Source organism: Piliocolobus tephrosceles, chromosome 16 (genome assembly GCF_002776525.5).
Source record: "Piliocolobus tephrosceles isolate RC106 chromosome 16, ASM277652v3, whole genome shotgun sequence".
NCBI lineage: Eukaryota > Metazoa > Chordata > Mammalia > Primates > Cercopithecidae > Piliocolobus > Piliocolobus tephrosceles.
The window spans coordinates 15,635,298-15,652,699 of record NC_045449.1 but is presented as its reverse complement, the minus strand read 5'-3'; the positions used below and the strand labels follow the sequence as shown (position 1 = coordinate 15,652,699).

The 17,402-nt window shown below is 56.6% G+C and overlaps 1 protein-coding gene and 1 pseudogene across 2 annotated transcripts; both read right to left on the bottom strand.

Annotated features, from left to right (window-relative positions):
- Positions 1-633: 633 nt before the first annotated feature.
- LOC113225161 lies at positions 634-5,595 on the bottom strand (annotated as a pseudogene).
- Positions 5,270-13,744, bottom strand: LOC111531229 (TBC1 domain family member 28-like). Of its 2 annotated transcripts, XM_026456289.1 has the most exons (10): positions 13,607-13,744; positions 11,129-11,298; positions 10,934-11,035; positions 10,585-10,660; positions 10,328-10,410; positions 8,482-8,521; positions 7,928-8,008; positions 7,623-7,730; positions 7,179-7,288; positions 5,276-5,916 (listed from the first exon to the last, which is right to left on the bottom strand). In XM_026456289.1, the coding sequence occupies exons 4-10, from the start codon at positions 10,657-10,659 to the stop codon at positions 5,781-5,783; spliced, it is 633 nt and encodes a 210-aa protein (XP_026312074.1). In that variant the 5' UTR covers position 10,660; positions 10,934-11,035; positions 11,129-11,298; positions 13,607-13,744; the 3' UTR covers positions 5,276-5,780. The 2 variants fall into 2 exon arrangements, with proteins under 2 accessions (XP_026312073.1, XP_026312074.1); XM_026456288.1 differs by lacking the exon at positions 11,129-11,298 and having other exon boundaries at positions 5,270-5,916; positions 10,934-11,073; positions 13,607-13,733.
- Positions 13,745-17,402: the final 3,658 nt, after the last annotated feature.

Sequence of the window (17,402 nt, the reverse complement as noted above, 5' to 3'; positions counted from 1 at the left end):
GGGTGGTGTGGCAGGCAGGGCCTCAAAGCCTCCAGGTGGCATGTTGGCACAGCAGACCTGGGCACTTGGGGCACTGTTGGGCCAGGCTCCAGAGTGCAGACTGCCTGCACTGCAGTGATGCAGTTGGGAAGAGGCAGCAGTGTTCACAGCTGTTGACCCGCCTGTGCCAGCTGCCCATATCATCACTGTACGGGCTCAGCATCTCTGGCCCAGCTTGCCCAGGTTGTCTGATGTGAACTCTCACAGCACCCAGGGCTCACTGTGCCCTAGTCCCCTGTGTGGGCCTGCGGTGCCCCTCTCCTCCTAGGACTCGGAAGGAAGCCAGGTCCCTCTGGGCCGGGGACTTGGGCCCTGGGGGAGGGGCTGTGACCCACAGGTGGGGTCAGGGGCCCCAGGGCACGCTGCTGGCTGGCTGGGGCTGTGGGAACCCCATGCTCAGCCTTCCCTCCTGAGGCCGTGATGGGACCAAGTCCCCCACTGAGTATTTCCCAAGGCCCAGAAGACAAAAATATAAAATAAAAATAAAATAACAGTAAAAAACAAGGTCCAGCAGCCATCTGGGGCTGCGAGGCAGCTGGGCAGGTGCTGCCTGGGCTCCTTCCGTGCCATGTTGTTCTTCTACCGATGTGAGTCTCAGGCAGGGGACACCTTGTTGCAGGGGTCTCTCTCGAAGTGCCTCCTCCCTGTCATAAACCCAGGCAGGGCCTGGTGTCGCGGTCCCAGTGGGCTCGCTGGGCGGGGTGCGTCTTGTTGTTCCAGGGCTGCTGTCCACAGAAGATGGAGAAGTGACAGAGTCCCAGGAACCGTGTTCAAAATGGCAGCACAGGAAACATGGACCCCCGACATGCGGGTCTGTGTGGAGCTGTGGCATAGCGTTCCTGGACAAGTGTTTCCATGTAATACAAAGCCTGACCTCACCGGGAGACAGGCTGCCATCATCTTGAACCTCTGGGCACCCCAGAGAGCAGCCTGCTGCCCTGGGTTCTTGAGAAGCCCCTGGGCCCCCGACATGCAGGTCTGTGTGCAGCTGTGGCATAGAGTTCCTGGACAAATGTTTCCGTGTAATACGAAGCCTGACCTCACCGGGGGACATCCTGCCCTCATCTCGAGCCTCTGGGCCCGTCGGACAGCAGTTTTCTGCCCTGGGTTCTGGGGAAGCCCCCTCAGAGTCCCAGGAACTGTGTTCAAAATGGCAGCACAGGAAACATGGACCCCCGACATGCAGGGTCTGTGTGGAGCTGTGGCATAGCGTTCCTGGACAAGTGTTTCCGTGTAATACAAAGCCTGACTTCACCGGAGGACAGGCTGCCCTTATCTCGAGACTCCAGGCCCCTCAGACAGCAGTCTTCTGTTCTGGGTTCTTGAGAAGCCCCTTCGTGCTGATGGACCTCAGCCTGGGCCTTGGGGACAGCCCCATTAGGCCAGGCTGGCAGAGGACAAGGTTTTTGTCCCAGGGGGACTGATGGCATGAGCTCCTGGAGCTGAGCTGGTGGGGTGGGGACGGCCAGTCTGTCCCCCTCATGGAGGGGTCCAATGCCAGGGAACTCCCTCGAGGACCATTGCCCCAACTCGGCTGAAAAAAAAGAAGCAGACATGGTCAGCATCTTCTCCAAGCCCATCTGGTCTCTTGAGGGCTACGTCCCATAGGCCTGGGTCTCTGGAGTCCTCTGGGTCCCTGTGCAGCCCCCTGGCCTGACACTGAGGACGCCCCTGCAGGCTGCTGATCCCACGGCAAGGGCTGTGTGCAGTCTGGGGTCGGGGAGCTTTCGGGGAACCTGAGGTTGCTCCTGAAATGGCCCCCAGGGTTCAGGGTGGCTCAGGGCTTCCTGCCTCACGCCCTCACCTCAGGGCAGTTTGGCAGCCCCGATTCAGGACTCAGGTGGGAGGGACCTGCACTGTCACCCAGCCCCCTTGTCACCTCACATGGGGGCCTGTCTCCACAGCGGGTGAGAAGGGAATGGGCACAGGTTCCCCTCTGCCCTCCAGGCCGCCCACCCCATGCCAGGGCTGCAGCTATCCCACACCCGGCTGAACTCTTGGTTGTGGCTCTGGGTCAGGGCTTCCCCCGATGCTCTCTGCCCGAATCCTCTCTGGGTCAGGGACATTGATTCTCTTGTCCCCCTGGCTTTTTATTTTGACACCCTTGGGGGGCACTAGAGAATGAGGGGTCTCTGCTGCTTGGAGGTGGGGGTGGGGGCTTCCACAGCTGGGTCTGACTGCCCCAGCGTCCCTCAGGGCCCTTTGAGGGGGTGAGGGGGACAATGTGGAAAGTGGAGGAGGGGTTGGGGGGTCCCGCCCATGCCCCTGCCTGTCCGCACAGCATGTCCAGCACACGCATGCACTCAGTGCCTGCCCTGAGGACCGGCAGACCCATTTGACTTTCTTAGAGGAGGAAGTGGAGGAAGAAGAGGTGCAGGAGGAAGGCCAGGTAGGAGGGCCGGTGGGGCCTGGGCACTCCCCACCATTGACTGTCCCAGAGGGAGACTTGGGAGGGGACCTGGTGCTGGGGCTCACCTGGGGGTGGCAGGTCCCAGTGTTTGCTTGTGAGTTCCTTCATGGAGGTTTGAAGATTCCTGAGGACTGCGTTGTCCTCCAGGGCCCAGCTCTGAGAGAGTCGCTCCTGAAACTCCCAGATGGTGCTCCAGGAAAGCTTCATGAGGCGCTCTAGGGACAGAGCGGGCATCAGGTCAGGAAGGTTTCCTGGGAGGGGTCAGTGCCTGCTCCCCATTTCCACCAGGCCCACCTTCCACTGGGTGGTGCCTGGTCCTTCTTGGCCACCCTGGGGTCCAGCTGTGCACAGGAGGTGACAGCTGGGGAAGGCCGGGCAGGGAAGCGCTCACCACACTCCTGACTTCCATCTGGGTCATGTCAAGGGTGGACTCAGTATGATCATGCCTTGCTCAGCCCGCCAGGCCAGACCCCCCAACCCGGATGGAGCAGGCAGTGTAAGGACACTTCCCTCAGGCCAGCGGGCTCTGTCCCACGTGTTCCCCCGAGCACCCTCGGGCACACGGGACTTACTCCTGTGTATTTTGAATGATGCATGCACCATGGCTGTCAGTGATTGCTCGCCCTCCAAGATGAGCACAGCCCACAGTCTCAGGGTGAGCCCGAAGGATTTCTGTGGGGACAGCAAGTGTGGGAGAACCTGGTCTTACAAGCTGGAGCTGGTGGCCTGAGCAGGGCCCACTGGGGTTTCAGTCCCCTGAAGTGCTGGGGATCCTCTCCATGGGATGAGAACCCCCCATAAGACTGAGTCAGACAAGGTCCTGTAGCTCCTCATGGGGGACTCATCTCAACAGCGCTGTGGCTTCTGGAAGGAGGGGTTTCCTGAGGACTTGGGGCTTCGCTGGATCCTCATAAGTCGGGTCCTGCCCCAGTTTGCCCACGAGGCTGGGCCTGAGCCCTGGCCTCTGCCATGGGATGCCCCCTCTTAGGCAGAGCCTGGCTTGTGAGCCCTGCAGGGACCTGCCTGTGCCTCCTGTGGGCTGGAGGTGAGCCAGGTCCTCCTGGGGGAGCTGGACCCCTGAGCTGAGGGTGCTGGGCACTGCGAGGTAGAAGAGTCCCAGGGCTGGGGTCTCCCTGTGCCTCCTTACCGTATCAAGGAAACACTGGAGGAGCCTCATCAGCATGGAACCCTCAGTGCACAGCCCTTCCTTGCCCTGAAGGGAGGAGCAGAGGTGCTCAGGGCCCCTGGGCTGCCCTGAAATCCTCCCACTTCCAGGCCCCTCTGCAGACCCTTCCTTAAGAGGCACAACCCAGGGTGATGGCCAGGGCTCCAACACCCGCCCCATGCACGGACAGCCGGTGGACACACTTCTTTTAGCCCTGCTCAGCTGCAGCTCGGTCCTGGTCCCAGCGCCTCTGCCTCTGCCAGGCCATGGCTGGGACTCAGCCTCTTGCCAGCCCCATGAGGGGCTCAAGCCTCCCCTGGCCTATGGGGCCCAGGGCCTCTGGGGAGGAGCCAAGTGTGTCAACCACTCACCAGGTGTCTCTTGATCTTCGGGAAGGACTTGTGCAACACCTACTTCTGGTGTGATAGGAGCCTCTCGAGCTGGGCAGCATTTGGGCTGTAGAATACTGAGAAGGCCCCGACCCATCACCCCATCAGATCCCACGCCCAAGATGTGGAGGCATCAGCTGGAAGATCTGGGCAGGGCAGGGGACCCCAGACCCCAAGGCCTCCCTCCCTCCCTCCCATCTGGTGACCCCAGCATGCAGCCTCAGCCTTGGCGAGGAGGGCCCTGGCTGGAGGTGCTGCCCAGTAGCATCCCGGGTCCAGGTGCCCGGAAGGCAACCTGCCTTTGACACCATGAGGCAGGTGCTGGTGGGGAGAACAGGGTGGAAGCTGGGGGCTATGTGGCCATCTCTTGGATGTGGGGTCAGGCTGGGGGACATGGGATGGGCAGACACTGCCATCTTGGCTTTGTTGGCCCATCTGTAGGGAGGGAAGGTGGCTGGGAGCACAGCCTGCTGGGAGGCAGAAGGACTTTCAAGGAGGTGAGTGGCGCCTGCACAAAATCGGGGCTGGCTTTGGGCGACAGAGGGCGGCCTGGGGGAGGTATCCATGTCCTCTGATATTAGGGGTGAAAGGCGTCTGACTTGAGGTGAGGGAGTCCCTGTCCAGACCCAGGCTGCTGTGGGACCTCAGCAGGGACATCCTGGAGGCTCCAAACAAGCTGGGATACAAGGAAGACACCTTGCCTGGAAGTTGGGGTCACCGGCCAGGGTGGCCGTCCCCTGGCATGGCTGTGTAAGGCCTCGGGGGCAGCTGTCCACCTACCCTGCAGGGAGTGTCTCTCACCGGCCAGCAGCTGGGTCAGCACCCAGAAAGCATCTTCCTCCGGCAGATACAGGAGGAGGACGGCGGTGATGTGGCTCAGGTCCCTGTGGTAACCCACCTCCTGCAAGAGCCAGAGTCACCGTGGAAGGATGTCACCTGGGAGGGCTGAGGCCACCTGGGAGGATTTATATCACTAGAGATGGCACAGGTCCTTGGGGACACCTGCCTGAGGCCCCAGGAGATTTGAGGTGCAGCTGTGCACCCCTCCCCTGGCACTGGGCATGAGGACTGGGCAGATCACGCACAACTCAGTTGACAAGGATCCTGGGGGGACTCCTGCAGCGAGCGTCCAAGTTCACATGGCCCGAAAGGGCAGTTCATGCTCCCTCCCCTGGGCCAGGCTGCGGAGGCCACCGTGCCAGGCCTGGGGCAGCACCTCTGAACTGCACCCGCCACGAGGGCAGGCAGCGGGGCGCTGACCACCACACAAAGGGTCCCGCAACAGCCCAAGGGCTGCCTGCCAGACACAGGGGGCAGCTGGGTCCTCCATGTGGGCAGCTCATGCAGTCAGCTCAGTGGCTCTCCCTGCCTGGAATGGTCTGGAAAGTGGGGGCCAAGCAGGAGCAGCCACCTGGGTGACACACCTCCCTATCTGCTATGCTCCAATGGGGTTCGGGCAAAGAGGAAATTGGATCCTTGCCAGGTTTCCAGTGACGAAGAGGCTCCCCCAGGATGCAAACTCATTTCGTGACAACAGCCTGACCCATCAGGCACCTCAGCAACTTCTCAAACCTGTCTCCTACGAGGACCATCCTGCGTAGGACCCTGACAAGCTCCTAGGCTTTGGGGCAACACCAGGAGAGGAAGGTCATTTCTTCATCTGAGACATGGTGATTGGGTCCAGGTAACAGCAGGAGTCTGGGCTTCAACCCTTTTCTGCCAGCAGTGAGCTTGAGTCCTGCCTGCTACGTGCTGGTGGGTCACGAACACTGAATTTTCAAGAAGTGCTGACACCCCCAAGAGACACCCATGCCTCTGAATATGGGTACATGGCCCAGGAATATCGCTGCCCAGGAATCCTCACAGGGTTATATGCAGAAGAGACCACAAGGATGTCACATAATTCCTGCTGCCTAGAAAAGAGGGAAAAGTGTTTGTTTTGTGCAGATGCTGTCAGTTTCATTTGTTCTACAAACCCAGATAACAAACACAATTCTGGGATAAGATGATCCCCCAAATAAGCAGTGAGCTCTTCAGGACACCTGAGGTTTTAGGAATTTTTTTTCTGTAAAATCCACATTCCTTGCAATGCAAATATCATAGGTGTACAGTTGGATCAGTGATTATTTTCACTCTGGTTGATTTTTTCTTCCCCTTTTTCTCGGTTTGCACACACAGAAGTCCAGTCTTTGGGATGTGCAGTTCCATGGTTCTGAACCAATGTGCAGAGCCTCCCGTCCACCACTGCAGCCCCTCTCAGAGCAGCTCCTTTAGCCTCCAAGTCCCCAGTGTGTCCCCTTTGCAGCCAACGTCTCCTGGCTTCTTCAGCCCCTGGCCATCCTGACCTGTTCTCTGTCTCTATGGTTTGCCCTTTTCCAGAGTGGCCGATGAATTGGAACCCCACGGTGGTAGCCTGTGGGGTCTGGCGTCATTTCCTCAGCAGTACACATCTAAGATCCACCCGTGTTCCTGCGGGCATCAGGGGTTCATTCCTTTTCCTCCTTGAGTCGTCTCTCTCTGAAGAGTGGAACCCCCTTCCTCCTAAGTTCCCGTGTTGAAAAGCATCTCGGTAGCCTCCGAGGTGTGAGTGACAATCAATCAAGCAGTGAATGTGGCATGCAGGTTTTACTTGAACCTCAGTTTTCAAATCAGTGTGGTCAATATCTGTGACACTTTGGGGATGTGTGGTATGAGGCCACTGAACTTTGTGAGTCACAGCCCATCTGACTTACAAAGTGGCTGTGCCCTGTCGTGTTCCCACCAGCCATGGATGAGAGTTTCCGGAGCCCCGCATCCTTTCTAGTATTTTGGGCTGTCAGTGTTGCCCGGGAAGGCTCCCAAGCCCTGCCATCTTGCCACCTTCCCATGGGTCCCTATCCTGGGTAGTTGTGGGTCATGGAGAGCACTTTTCACCATCTGCATGATTTTTTTTTTTTTCTGCTTTCCATCTCCTTGTGAGCCACCTGGATTCTGGCCCTAAACGTCCCAGCCTGGCCCAGGGCTTATAGTCGGGGAGGTGCTCAGTCCATGGTGCTGGCTGCCCCCTGGGCTAGGAGAGCCCTTGGTGGCTCTGTCCCCCCTCCTGGGTGACACTGGCCTCTGCCCTGGGTATGCCCTCATCCCTCTGGATTGCCCCCATCTTCCCTGTGACCCCTGCAGCCCCCATAGGCCTTACTTGACTCCAAATCTTTGTATGAACATCATGTGGTTCTGTAGGATGCTGCTGACATCTAGCTGGATGCGGTGGATGATTCTGGAGGACCTCTTGCCCTTCTCCTTCATGACCTGTAGGGCAGGGCCAAGAGGAGGAAGCAGCCTCAGAACAGACAAAAGACTCCCTGCCCCAAACGGCAGTCATCCCACAGTCAGCACTTCTGGAAGGAAGGGAGGAAGGTTTCCTCCTGCAGAAAGCTCCTTTTTGCCTTGTTTCTAAAGCCAGGGAGGGTCACGGAGCCCAGTGCACCTGTGGTGCCTGAGTTACCATCTATGCCCAGGATGTGCATCTGACCACAGCCTCCATCCCCAACCCAGGCTCGACATTCCCTCCAGCTGGAGTACTGGGCTTCTGATATAGCCTGGCTTGTTTGTCCTGCCCTGGCTGAGTGTGGGAGGGACTTACCTTATATTTGCCTGGGTTCTGGGACTTGACTTTGTCAATATTTAGCAAACGTGGCCATGCCTGGGCCCACACCGCCAGGGGAATGCCTGTATATACTCTTTGAGATAGCTACAGACAGAAGAACACTCCAGTGAGACAGGACACAGGGCAACTCCGTGGAGGAAAGCTGGCAGACAGGCCTGCTGTGCTATGGTGAGGACGGGGTGCCATCCACCCACTGAGGCAGACAGTGCCAGGTCTGCCATGGGTGCCTGTCCCCTGGCTCTGCAGAGAGCTGTCACGGGGGCCACTCCATCCCATGTTACCTTCTTGGTGTTCCTATATTTTGGCCAGTCTGCAAACATCTTTAGCCACTTGTTGGTACGTTTACTTTCCTTGCGTCTTTGCTGTCAAATGAGCCATGATGGAGTTAGTGGAGCTGCCAGGCCCCTGGCAGTGGCCCATGGATGCTGGGTCCAGGGCTTTGGGGCCCTGAAGAGACCCGGCCTGAAGGAATCAGGAAAGGGCAGACCCCGGGGGCTGAGACCCTCTGAAGGAACCAGAGCTGGTAGTCTGGACTGGTGATGCCAGAACAAGCCATCCTCAGGCCATAAATGCCCCGAGTTTGGGTTAGGTCCAGCCTTCAGCTGGGGTCTTGGTTCAAACAGGCAGTGGACTCTGAGCCAGGACTGCAGTTCTTGGTCTGGGTTTTGGTCAAGCCCTCATTGGAACAGAGTGAAGCAGGAAAGGTCACCCCTCCCAGTGACAGCTGTGGCCCACTCACTACCACACAAGCCCATAGGCCACCCCCTCTGCCTCACTGACCACCCGATTCCTGGTCCCTGGAGCGGCCTCCCACGCAGCAGGCACAGACTCTTACCTTCACCTCCAGGGCTCTTATCGGGGGCAGTTCCGTCTGACTGTAAGGCAACCCAGGCAGAGCTGAGGACCTGGCTGGGCCAGGAGCCATCCCCCTCCCTGAGAGGGCCCCGGGGAAGGACCAGCCTATTCCCATCTACCCTAAGTCTCAGCCTGGGAGAAGACACAGAGAAGGACGGCAAGGGCCTCCCTGCGGATCTGACACCTGCGAGGCACTGGGACCCTGGAGAGGAGGGAGCTCGAGGCTGGTCTGGCAGTGGCCACTCGGGGCCCATGGGGCGCCTCGGGCTGCGCAATGGGGCTGCTCCTCCAGGGCTGGAGGTGACACCCTCTGTGGATGCTGAGAAAGTCCAGTTCTGAGAGGGGATGGGTGCCGCCCCGGGTGGGTGGCCAAGCCCTGACTGACAGCAGTGCCTTAGGAGTGACCACATCACCCACCAGAGTCCAGGGAGCCTGGCCTGAGCGCTGCCTGGTGCCCTGAGGACACACCTGGAGCCCATCCCATCCAACACTCCCCATGGGCCTTGCAGGGTCTGATCTCCCAGCGTGCACCTGCCTTCCCCTGCATCCTGGCCACTGACCCTGCCTGCTCCCCATCTTCCCCCATCCTGCCTGGCCTAGAGACTGTGACCCTCTCTCTGGCCACCCTGGCCCTTCTGTGACCCCGTCCTGTCAGAACCTCTGAGTGAGACCTCCCAGATCCATCCACACCCATGCCTTGGTCACTGTCTCACTGGGCTGCCCGGCACTGCTGGGGAGACATCCAGGGCAACAAGGGTGACCAAGGGCCCTGCAGGCAGTGGAGCTGGCCCCACCACTCCCGCTGCAGCCTCAGCTGGCTCTCAGGGTCATTGGCCTTCAGCCCTCAGCCTCCTCCCAGCCACTGCAAAAACCAGGACATGGGATGCCTGCCTGTCCTCCCCCTATTGTCCTGTCTGCCCTGACTCGGCCCCTCCATCCACCCTGCACAGTGCTGACTGAGCCAGCGGGAAGCAGAGTCTCTGGAGGGCCACGCAGAGCCTTGGGGACTGACCAAGTCCCCTCACTGAGGGGTCCCAGGTGAGCCGCTGTTCCCTGCCCACCCCATCTGTTGTCCTGCCCAGGCTGTCAACTCCACCCTGGGCTGGCTTGGTTCAGGTGCGTTCCAGAAGTGGCAGGTCTCAAGGTCTCAACCTTCCCCCCTCCCCCAGGCTCCTCCCTCTCTCCATCCTGTGAGTCCTGAGGGGCTGGCTCCAGGCTGGGCTCCCCTTACCAGGCGCAGGTCCCTTCCCAGCACTACTCCCAGGGCCTTCAGTGGCTCGCTCTGTTGTCCCCCTGGCCTCAGTGAGAAGCCAAGGCCAGGGCCCTGCCCTTCTTCTTCCACAACCTATCAGGGCCAGGGCCAAGGCCCTCACTGTCCCCATGCCCCTTCCTCTTGGCTGAGCCCCCTGAGCCCTCAGAGATCTGCTATACAACTGCCCACAGACCAGGCCAGATGCCCCCTTGCCCTGTGGCCACAACCCTCAGATCTCACCAAGGCAGGCCCTAAGGGGACAGGGCCAGATCCTCAGGCTGCCTCCTCCTCTCCAGCTTACTTGGAGACGACAGTGCTGAGAGTCCATGGGCCTGCCCCGAGAGTCCCCTCTCTGTCCTGACCCCCTCTCCCGAGCTCCCTAAATGTGTCATGAGGCTATGCCCTAACCGTGACCATGGGCTGGGCCTGCAGGAGAGCCTGGAAGAGTTCTGACCCTGGAGAGGAGGTTGGCCCAGCCAGGGAGACATGTCCTACTTCAGAGAGGCCTTTCTAAAAGCAAAACCCATCCCTGAGCTGAGATTGGTGGCTGGGGTCGGGGGGACAGAGGACTCACTGCACAATCCCGAGGTGATCAGCATATTTCCCGATGTTGATCTGCTCATGCCCCATGTCCACTGCTGCCCCAGCTTGGTGTCCCTGAAACCCAGAGGAGGCCAGGGTAATGGGGGGCAAGGTGAGAGGTATGGGGGGCCCAGGGATGTGGGCAGCCCCTCTCCACCCGGTGATCTTAGGGAGCCCAGGACCCTCTGACCAGGGCACAGCGGGAGAGGCAAGGTCCTGCCTCCCTTGAGGGAGCGGCCCAACCTGTACCTGCTCATACTTAGTAATGATGATGTTGCCTTGCCGCTGGCCAGGCAGGGTATCTGGGTCCTCATCCATCTCCATCCTGCAAGACAAAGTCATCCCAAGGCTCTGCCGCACCCGAGATCTCCAGAGCACAGCCGAACCATACCCACTGCACTGCCAGACACGCTCCAGTCTGGTGAGCCCCATTCCACCACCCCTCCCAGATGACAAGGGGCCAGACTAAGCAGCCCCACCCCTGACTGGATCTCTGGAGTCCTCCAACCACTGGTGGGCTCCTTCCTGAGGACTTGAGCACAGGGGGACCTGGACAGAGAGGCCCATTGTCCCCGAACACCCCAAGGCAGACACACACCTGCCCTGGCAGGACAAACAATGCCCACTTGTTGAGGGTGAAGGGCCCACGATGGGCTGTTCTGGGCACCTGGAGGCAGGTGGAGTCAGGGACCGGATGTCTCTTAGGATCGTTCAGAAACCAGGAAGATACTCAGTTTTCTGTAGGAAGCAAGACATCTGGTGACTGCTTCATTCTGCCCCAATTCTCACTCACTCTGGCCAGTGAAGCTGCTTCAGGAACACCACCAGCCAAGCAGTTTGGTTTGAGGAAAAGATGATCTATTACTCCAGAGCAGCCTCTGTGCTCGTGGAGACCCCGTCTCAGGTGGAGGATGGCGGACACCACAATTCCCAGCTGTCAATACAGGAGGGGACTTTGTTTTCCTGGGTCATCAAGAAAGAACAAGAGAACTCTGGGGCCATAGTCCTAGAGAACACCCGGGGGGACCGTCCCTGCCAGGAATACTCAGGGCAAAGGGAGGATAAGGCCTCTAGAGGATCAGATAGAGAGAATGGGACACTGCGGGAGAGTTCCCCAAGCCCCTTTGACCAGGAGGGACGATCGTCACCCTCCAGGCAGCCCTCCAGGGCTCCTTCGTTTTCCACAACTGCCTGAGGGCAGAGGGATCCCCGCTCCACTCCCAGACGAAGGACCCCATGTGTCCAGTAGGTCCAGCAACCATCAGTGACCGCACCTGAAGTCTGAGTTGGTGAGCCCTCCTCCTGTGGGGACCCAGCTTAGGGCCCAGACTTGGACCAAGAATCGCACCCTCCACCTTCCCACAGGGGCTCTGTCCCACTGGCTCTTCCAGGACCAGACCCTGCCGCATTGAAGTCCAGAACTCCAGGAAGATTTGGAATCTAGAGTAGGGAGGCCACAGCGGTCAAAGCTCAAGTCCAGCATAGCAAAGGGTAGGGCTGAGTGCACGGCCCGGGTCACATCTGGGTCTCTGGGCCAGTCACCGCCTCTCTGACTCTACACATCTCACCTGTGGAATGGCTACATTTGGGGACAGCACCCACCTCACAGAGTCACTGTGAGGACAAAGGAGAGGACGGTCCACTTAGTCAGTGCAGAGCATGCACCTGGTGAGTGCTCAGGGATGACCCTCCTTGGCATCTGCCTAGAGGTCACTCACCTGAGTCTGCTGAGGCAGCGTGTCTCTCACTTAGAAAAGTCGTTTATGCATAGAACCAGACACCTGTGTGTGTCTCGTGTCCAAGTGCTGCACAACACAGAGGTGGGCGGGTGGGCGGAGGGGCAGTCACTAAGCACCAGTGACATTGTGGGGTCATGGCACCCATCACACTGGGCCATTGCCCAGGTCAAGAGGGCCCAGAGTCAGTGTCCTCCAGCCCCCAAGGTGTCAAAACGTGTTTGTGCAGGTGAGCATGCACGTTTATGTGGGTGAACATGTGTGTGCACAAGTAGCCTCTCTGGCCGGGGCTGACTGTCCCACTTACATATGCACCCAAGTCCTCATCAAGTCCTCATCAGTGTCACCTTCCCTTGAGGCCTGTGGCCAGCATCAGAACATCCATGGGTCCTCCCCAACCTCAGGCCTCCCCACCCGGGGCAGTCCTGAAGATGGAGATTGGGGCTAGGGGATAGAGGGCACAGGGCAAAGCCCCTCATTAGGGGGAATTCAGCTAGACTGTAAAATGCTAGGTGTGAGTGGCAGGGTCCGATTCCACACACCTTCTCACCTCCTCCTCCCAGCAGCCTTCCGGGGTGCCATGACTCATATCTGCTACGGATGGAGGAAGGGAGGCTCTAAGGACAAACCCCATGCCTGAGGTCACCCAGCAACCATCTGGCCAGGCCCCCACTAACCAGACCCCTGCTGGCCAGGCTTTCACTGACCGTTTTCCCAGTGACCAGGCCTTCTGACTAGGTCCTCACTGATCAGGTCCCTGATGACCAGGCTCCAGGTGACCATGTCCCCACTGACCAGATTTTCATTGACTAAGCCCCAGTGGCCAAGCCTCTGCTGACCAGGCCCCTGATGACCAATTCTACACTGACCATGTCCTCGCTGACCAGTCCCCCAGTGACCAGGCCTTCCTGACCAGGTCCCCACTATCCAGGTCCCCCCTGCCCAGGCCCCAGAGCAGCAGTGCTCAAGGTCCTCTACCACAACTGCCCACAGGCAGAGGGCTCCCTACTCCCTCCCAGACAAGGGACCCCATGTGTCCAGTGGGTCCCACAGTGACCATTGGTGACTGCATGTGAAGTCTGAGTTCGTGAGACCTACTCCTGTGGGGACCCAGCTTAGGGCACAAACTTGGACCGAGCACCACGTCCCTCCACCCTACCCATAGGAGTTCCATCCCAGGGGCTCTTCCATGGGCAGACTCTGTCCCATCAGGGGGCAGAAAACCCTGGGCAGATTTGGAATCTAGGGCTACAGAGGTCAGGGTGTGCACAGGGCAGGACCGAAAGCACAGGCCAGGATCACATCTGGGTCCCTTGGCCAGTCACCACCTCTCTGACCCTAGACATCTCACCTGTGGAATGGGTACATTGGGGGACAGCACCCACCCCACAGATTCCACCAGGTCAGTCCAGAACAGGCACCCGGCGAGTGCTCAGGGATGACCCTCCTCGGCACCTGCCCAGCAGCTAGCACTGCCCACCAGGTAGTGACTGTCCCCAGGTCAGCAGGGAGGGAACAGAGCAGGTCACACTCACCTGAGTTGGTTGAGTCGGCTGTGTCTCTTACTTAGCAAAACCTCCTCTTCTGAGAACCAAACAACTCTATGTCTTGTCTGCAAGAGCTCCAGACACAGAGAGGGCAGGCGGGCAGGTGGGCAAGTGCTCAGCACCAGTGATACTGTGGGGTCATGACATCCATCACAATGGGCCCCTGCCTGGGTCAGCAGGGCACAGAGTCAGCACCCTCCACCCTCTGATGTGTCAACATGCGTGTGCAGTTTGTGCATGTGAGCAGGCACGTGCATGTGGGTGAACACATGTGTGCATGCGTTTGTCACTGCTCTGGCTGGGCCCGGCTGCCCCACTCATATTGCACCCAAGACACTGTCTCCTACCTCGGGATCCATGGCCATCGTCAGAGCATCCACGGTATTCCCTAAACTCAGATCTCCCCATCCAGGGCAGTCCTGGCATTGCAGATGGAGGACAGGGGGCAGAAGGTTGAGGGTTGGGGCAAAAGGCAAAGGGCAGGTCCCCTCCCTAGCAAGGGACTCAGCTAGGCTGTATAGTACTAGATCTGTTTGGCAGAGCTGGATTCCACACACCTGCTCACCTCCTCTTCCCAGCAGCCCTCTGGAGTGCCATGACTCGTTCCCACTACAGATGGCGGCAAGGAGGCTCCAAGGACAAATCCTGCCTGAAGTCACCTAGCAGCCACCTGGCCAGGCTTATGCCAGCCAGACCCCCACTGACCAGGCCCCCACTGACCAGGTTCCCACTGACTAGTCCCCCACTGAGCAGGACCCTGAGCTGCGGTGCTCAATGTCCCCTGCCAATGACTCCCCCCTCAGTCCACAGACCTCCCTTTCCCGCATCAGCACCCACAGCCCATGCCCTAGGGGGTCTTCTTGGTCAGGCCCTTCCTCCAGGACACAGCGAGGGACAGTTGGCCTCAGCCTCTGGGTGCCCAGCTTCACACTTGCCCCCAAAAGCCCTCTGGGCTCACCTCAAAGGGGGTAATGAGATGGCCTGGCACTGCCTGGACATGATATCTCAGCCTATTCCTGAGCCACAGAGCCAGAGGAACGGGGGGACATTTTTCAGACCAGGCACCCCATTTTGCTGGGTCTCCCAGGGTTCTTCCTAGGCACATCACCGAGGCTGCAGGGTGACCGGCCCAGAACCCTTGAGACTAGGCTGGGGACTGCATGAGAACTGTCCCCAGATGACCAGAAGACCCTTTGCTAATTTCCTGGTACCTCATTTCTCACCAGTTACCCTTCCCCCACCAGGAATCCCCTTCTTGCAGAGTCGATGAGGAGAGGAAGATGGTCACAGAATCCATGGAAATAAAGAAAACAAAATGACAATAGAGCGTCATCTATTTCCTGTCCATCTGAAAGGAAAGCCTAAGGAAGCCTATTGGGTTCCATCACCCCGAGGGTCCCAAGGATGGCATCACACAGTGCAATGCCCAACAGCAGGGCTGTGCTCCATCCCTGCAGACATCACTGAGGGCACAACTGGGGTTGTCCAGGGTCACCGACCTGGCCACAGAGCAGAAACTGGGTCAACAGGAGTGCACACATGCACACATGTGCACACTCACATACTGGAATAAAATGAATTGAATTTTGTAGCAAGTGTCCACATGCACACACACACACACACGCACGCATAAACTTGTTGCTGATCTGTTGACTTACCTCATTAGCATGAAACAGCAGCTAAGCCTGTAATTGCTCTGCTTTTCCCAGGATTTTTCCTTTAGTTTCTCTGACTGCTGGGTTACTGGCCTGTGTTTAGCTTCATGAACATGGGTTTCACTTTATTTTTATGGAGTTCCAGCTCTTGCTCATGGAATCCCTCCCAGCCTGTTTTGTAATCTTCCCTTTTTTACTGCCTGTGGACTTCAAGTACCAGACACAGAGAAAGCTTTGTAGAGACTGTTTACTCAGCCCCCACAATTTCCATAGCAGGTCTCTTAATTCCCATCACCTCCAGGGAGGGTCATTGCTGGGATCCTAGGAATCATGTGCCTTTCTCAATGGCCACAGTGGTAACCATAATAGGCAGTTCTTCCCTCTGTGCAATTCTGGAACATAAAAACCTTCTCTGGTAGCAAGACTACAGAAAGCAATGGAAGCAACACTAAACTGAGAGTTTGCTGGTCTGTGTTTCTAAGAAATTTCATGTTTTTACATAAATAATGAAGAAGAAATGACTTTTCTAAAGTTCCTATCATTTATGCCATGGACTGGACTCTTCTGTGAAAGCCATTTCATTGATGGATGTGGATAGTTAGCTTAATTTCAAGTAAAAGATTACAGAGCAAATTGTAAACACAACTGTGCTTTTTGACACTCAAATGACATTAATTAGTTTTGGATCTCTAGAAATATATATTTGCATGCATAAGTTCTATATTGAAATACCCAAGTGTGGAATCCTTCGAGTGACTTATTTTTCATCAACTAGAAATAATATTAAAATTGCAAAGATTTATTATGATTTACATTATATGTCCTAATGCCAAAAATGAATTCAAATACATTTATTCAAGTATAATATACACAGGAATCCTACTATTCTACTACTCAATAACAATCTGGCAATCCCTCTCCTGAAGATCTCCTCCCTAACCACTGCCCATCTGTCTTGCCAAAGTAGAGTCACCTGGTTTTTAGCAGCCCGTTAGTGTTGCCCGTTTCATAAATGGATGCATGGAGGGCCAATCGGTAGGAATGGTTTTGTGCGTGGCTTCTTTGGCCCAGCATTACATTTGTGACACTCCTTCAGGCGGTTTCATGAAGCAGTTCTTTTTTTTTTTTGAGACGGAGTTTCGCTCTGTCAGCCAGGCTGGAGTGCAGTGGCGTGATCTCTGCTCACTGCAAGCTCCGCCTCCCGGGTTCACGCCATTCTCCTGCCTCAGTCTCCCAAGTAGCTGGGACTACAGGTGCCCACCACCACGCCCGGCTAATTTTTTTGTATTTATAGTAGAGATGGGGTTTCACTGTGTTAGCCAGGATGGTCTCCATCTCCTGACCTTGTGATCCATCCGCCTTGGCCTCCCAAAGTGCTGGGATTACAGGCATGAGCCACCGTCCCCGGCCCAAGCAGTTCATTTCTTTTCCCTGCTCGGTAGTGCTCTGTATGAATATGGCACATCTATCAATTCTATTGTTGATGGACATTGGTTTGTTTCCATTTTGGGACTATTAGCAATAAAGCCACTATGAACATTCTTGTTAATTTATTTTGGTTCACATGCATAGACATTTTAGTTAAGTACAGACCTACTAATAAAATAGTTTGCTCATAGGAACTGCATATGTTCAAATGCAATGCATGTCACTAAAAATTTCAGCTAGGAGGAAAAGCTCAAGAGCTCTATTGTACAACATGTTGACTACAGTTAATAACAATGTGGTAATACTTGAAATTGTTGAGCAGCAGATTTTAAATGTTCTCAACACACACACACACACACACACACACACACACACACAAAAGATAAGTATCTGAGGTAACCGATATGCTAGATAGCTTGATTTAGCCATTCTACCATGTATGTCTGTGGCTATATATATATATATATACACACACAGATTTAGCTATTCTACAATGTGCATCTCTGTGTGTGTATGTGTATACATATATATATATGTAAAATGTGGTACAGCACAACTACATACAATTTATCAATTACATTTTAATTCCAAAGACTTTTTTGATTAATATATAACCCAACCACAAGTTTGAGTTCTAATTAGATGTCCTTTCCAACACTTGATTTTGTCAGTCTTCCTTTTATACAATCTGGTTAGTGGAT

Coding starts and splice junctions, on each gene's coding strand:
- LOC111531229 (XM_026456289.1), bottom strand. CDS start 10,659: ATGGAGATGGATGAGGACCCAGATACCCTGCCTGGCCAGCGGCAAGGC. Junction 8,009..8,481: donor TAAGAGCCCTGGAGGTGAAG/GTAAGAGTCTGT, acceptor CTCATTTGACAG/CAAAGACGCAAGGAAAGTAA. Junction 7,731..7,927: donor AATATAGGAACACCAAGAAG/GTAACATGGGAT, acceptor TTCTGTCTGTAG/CTATCTCAAAGAGTATATAC.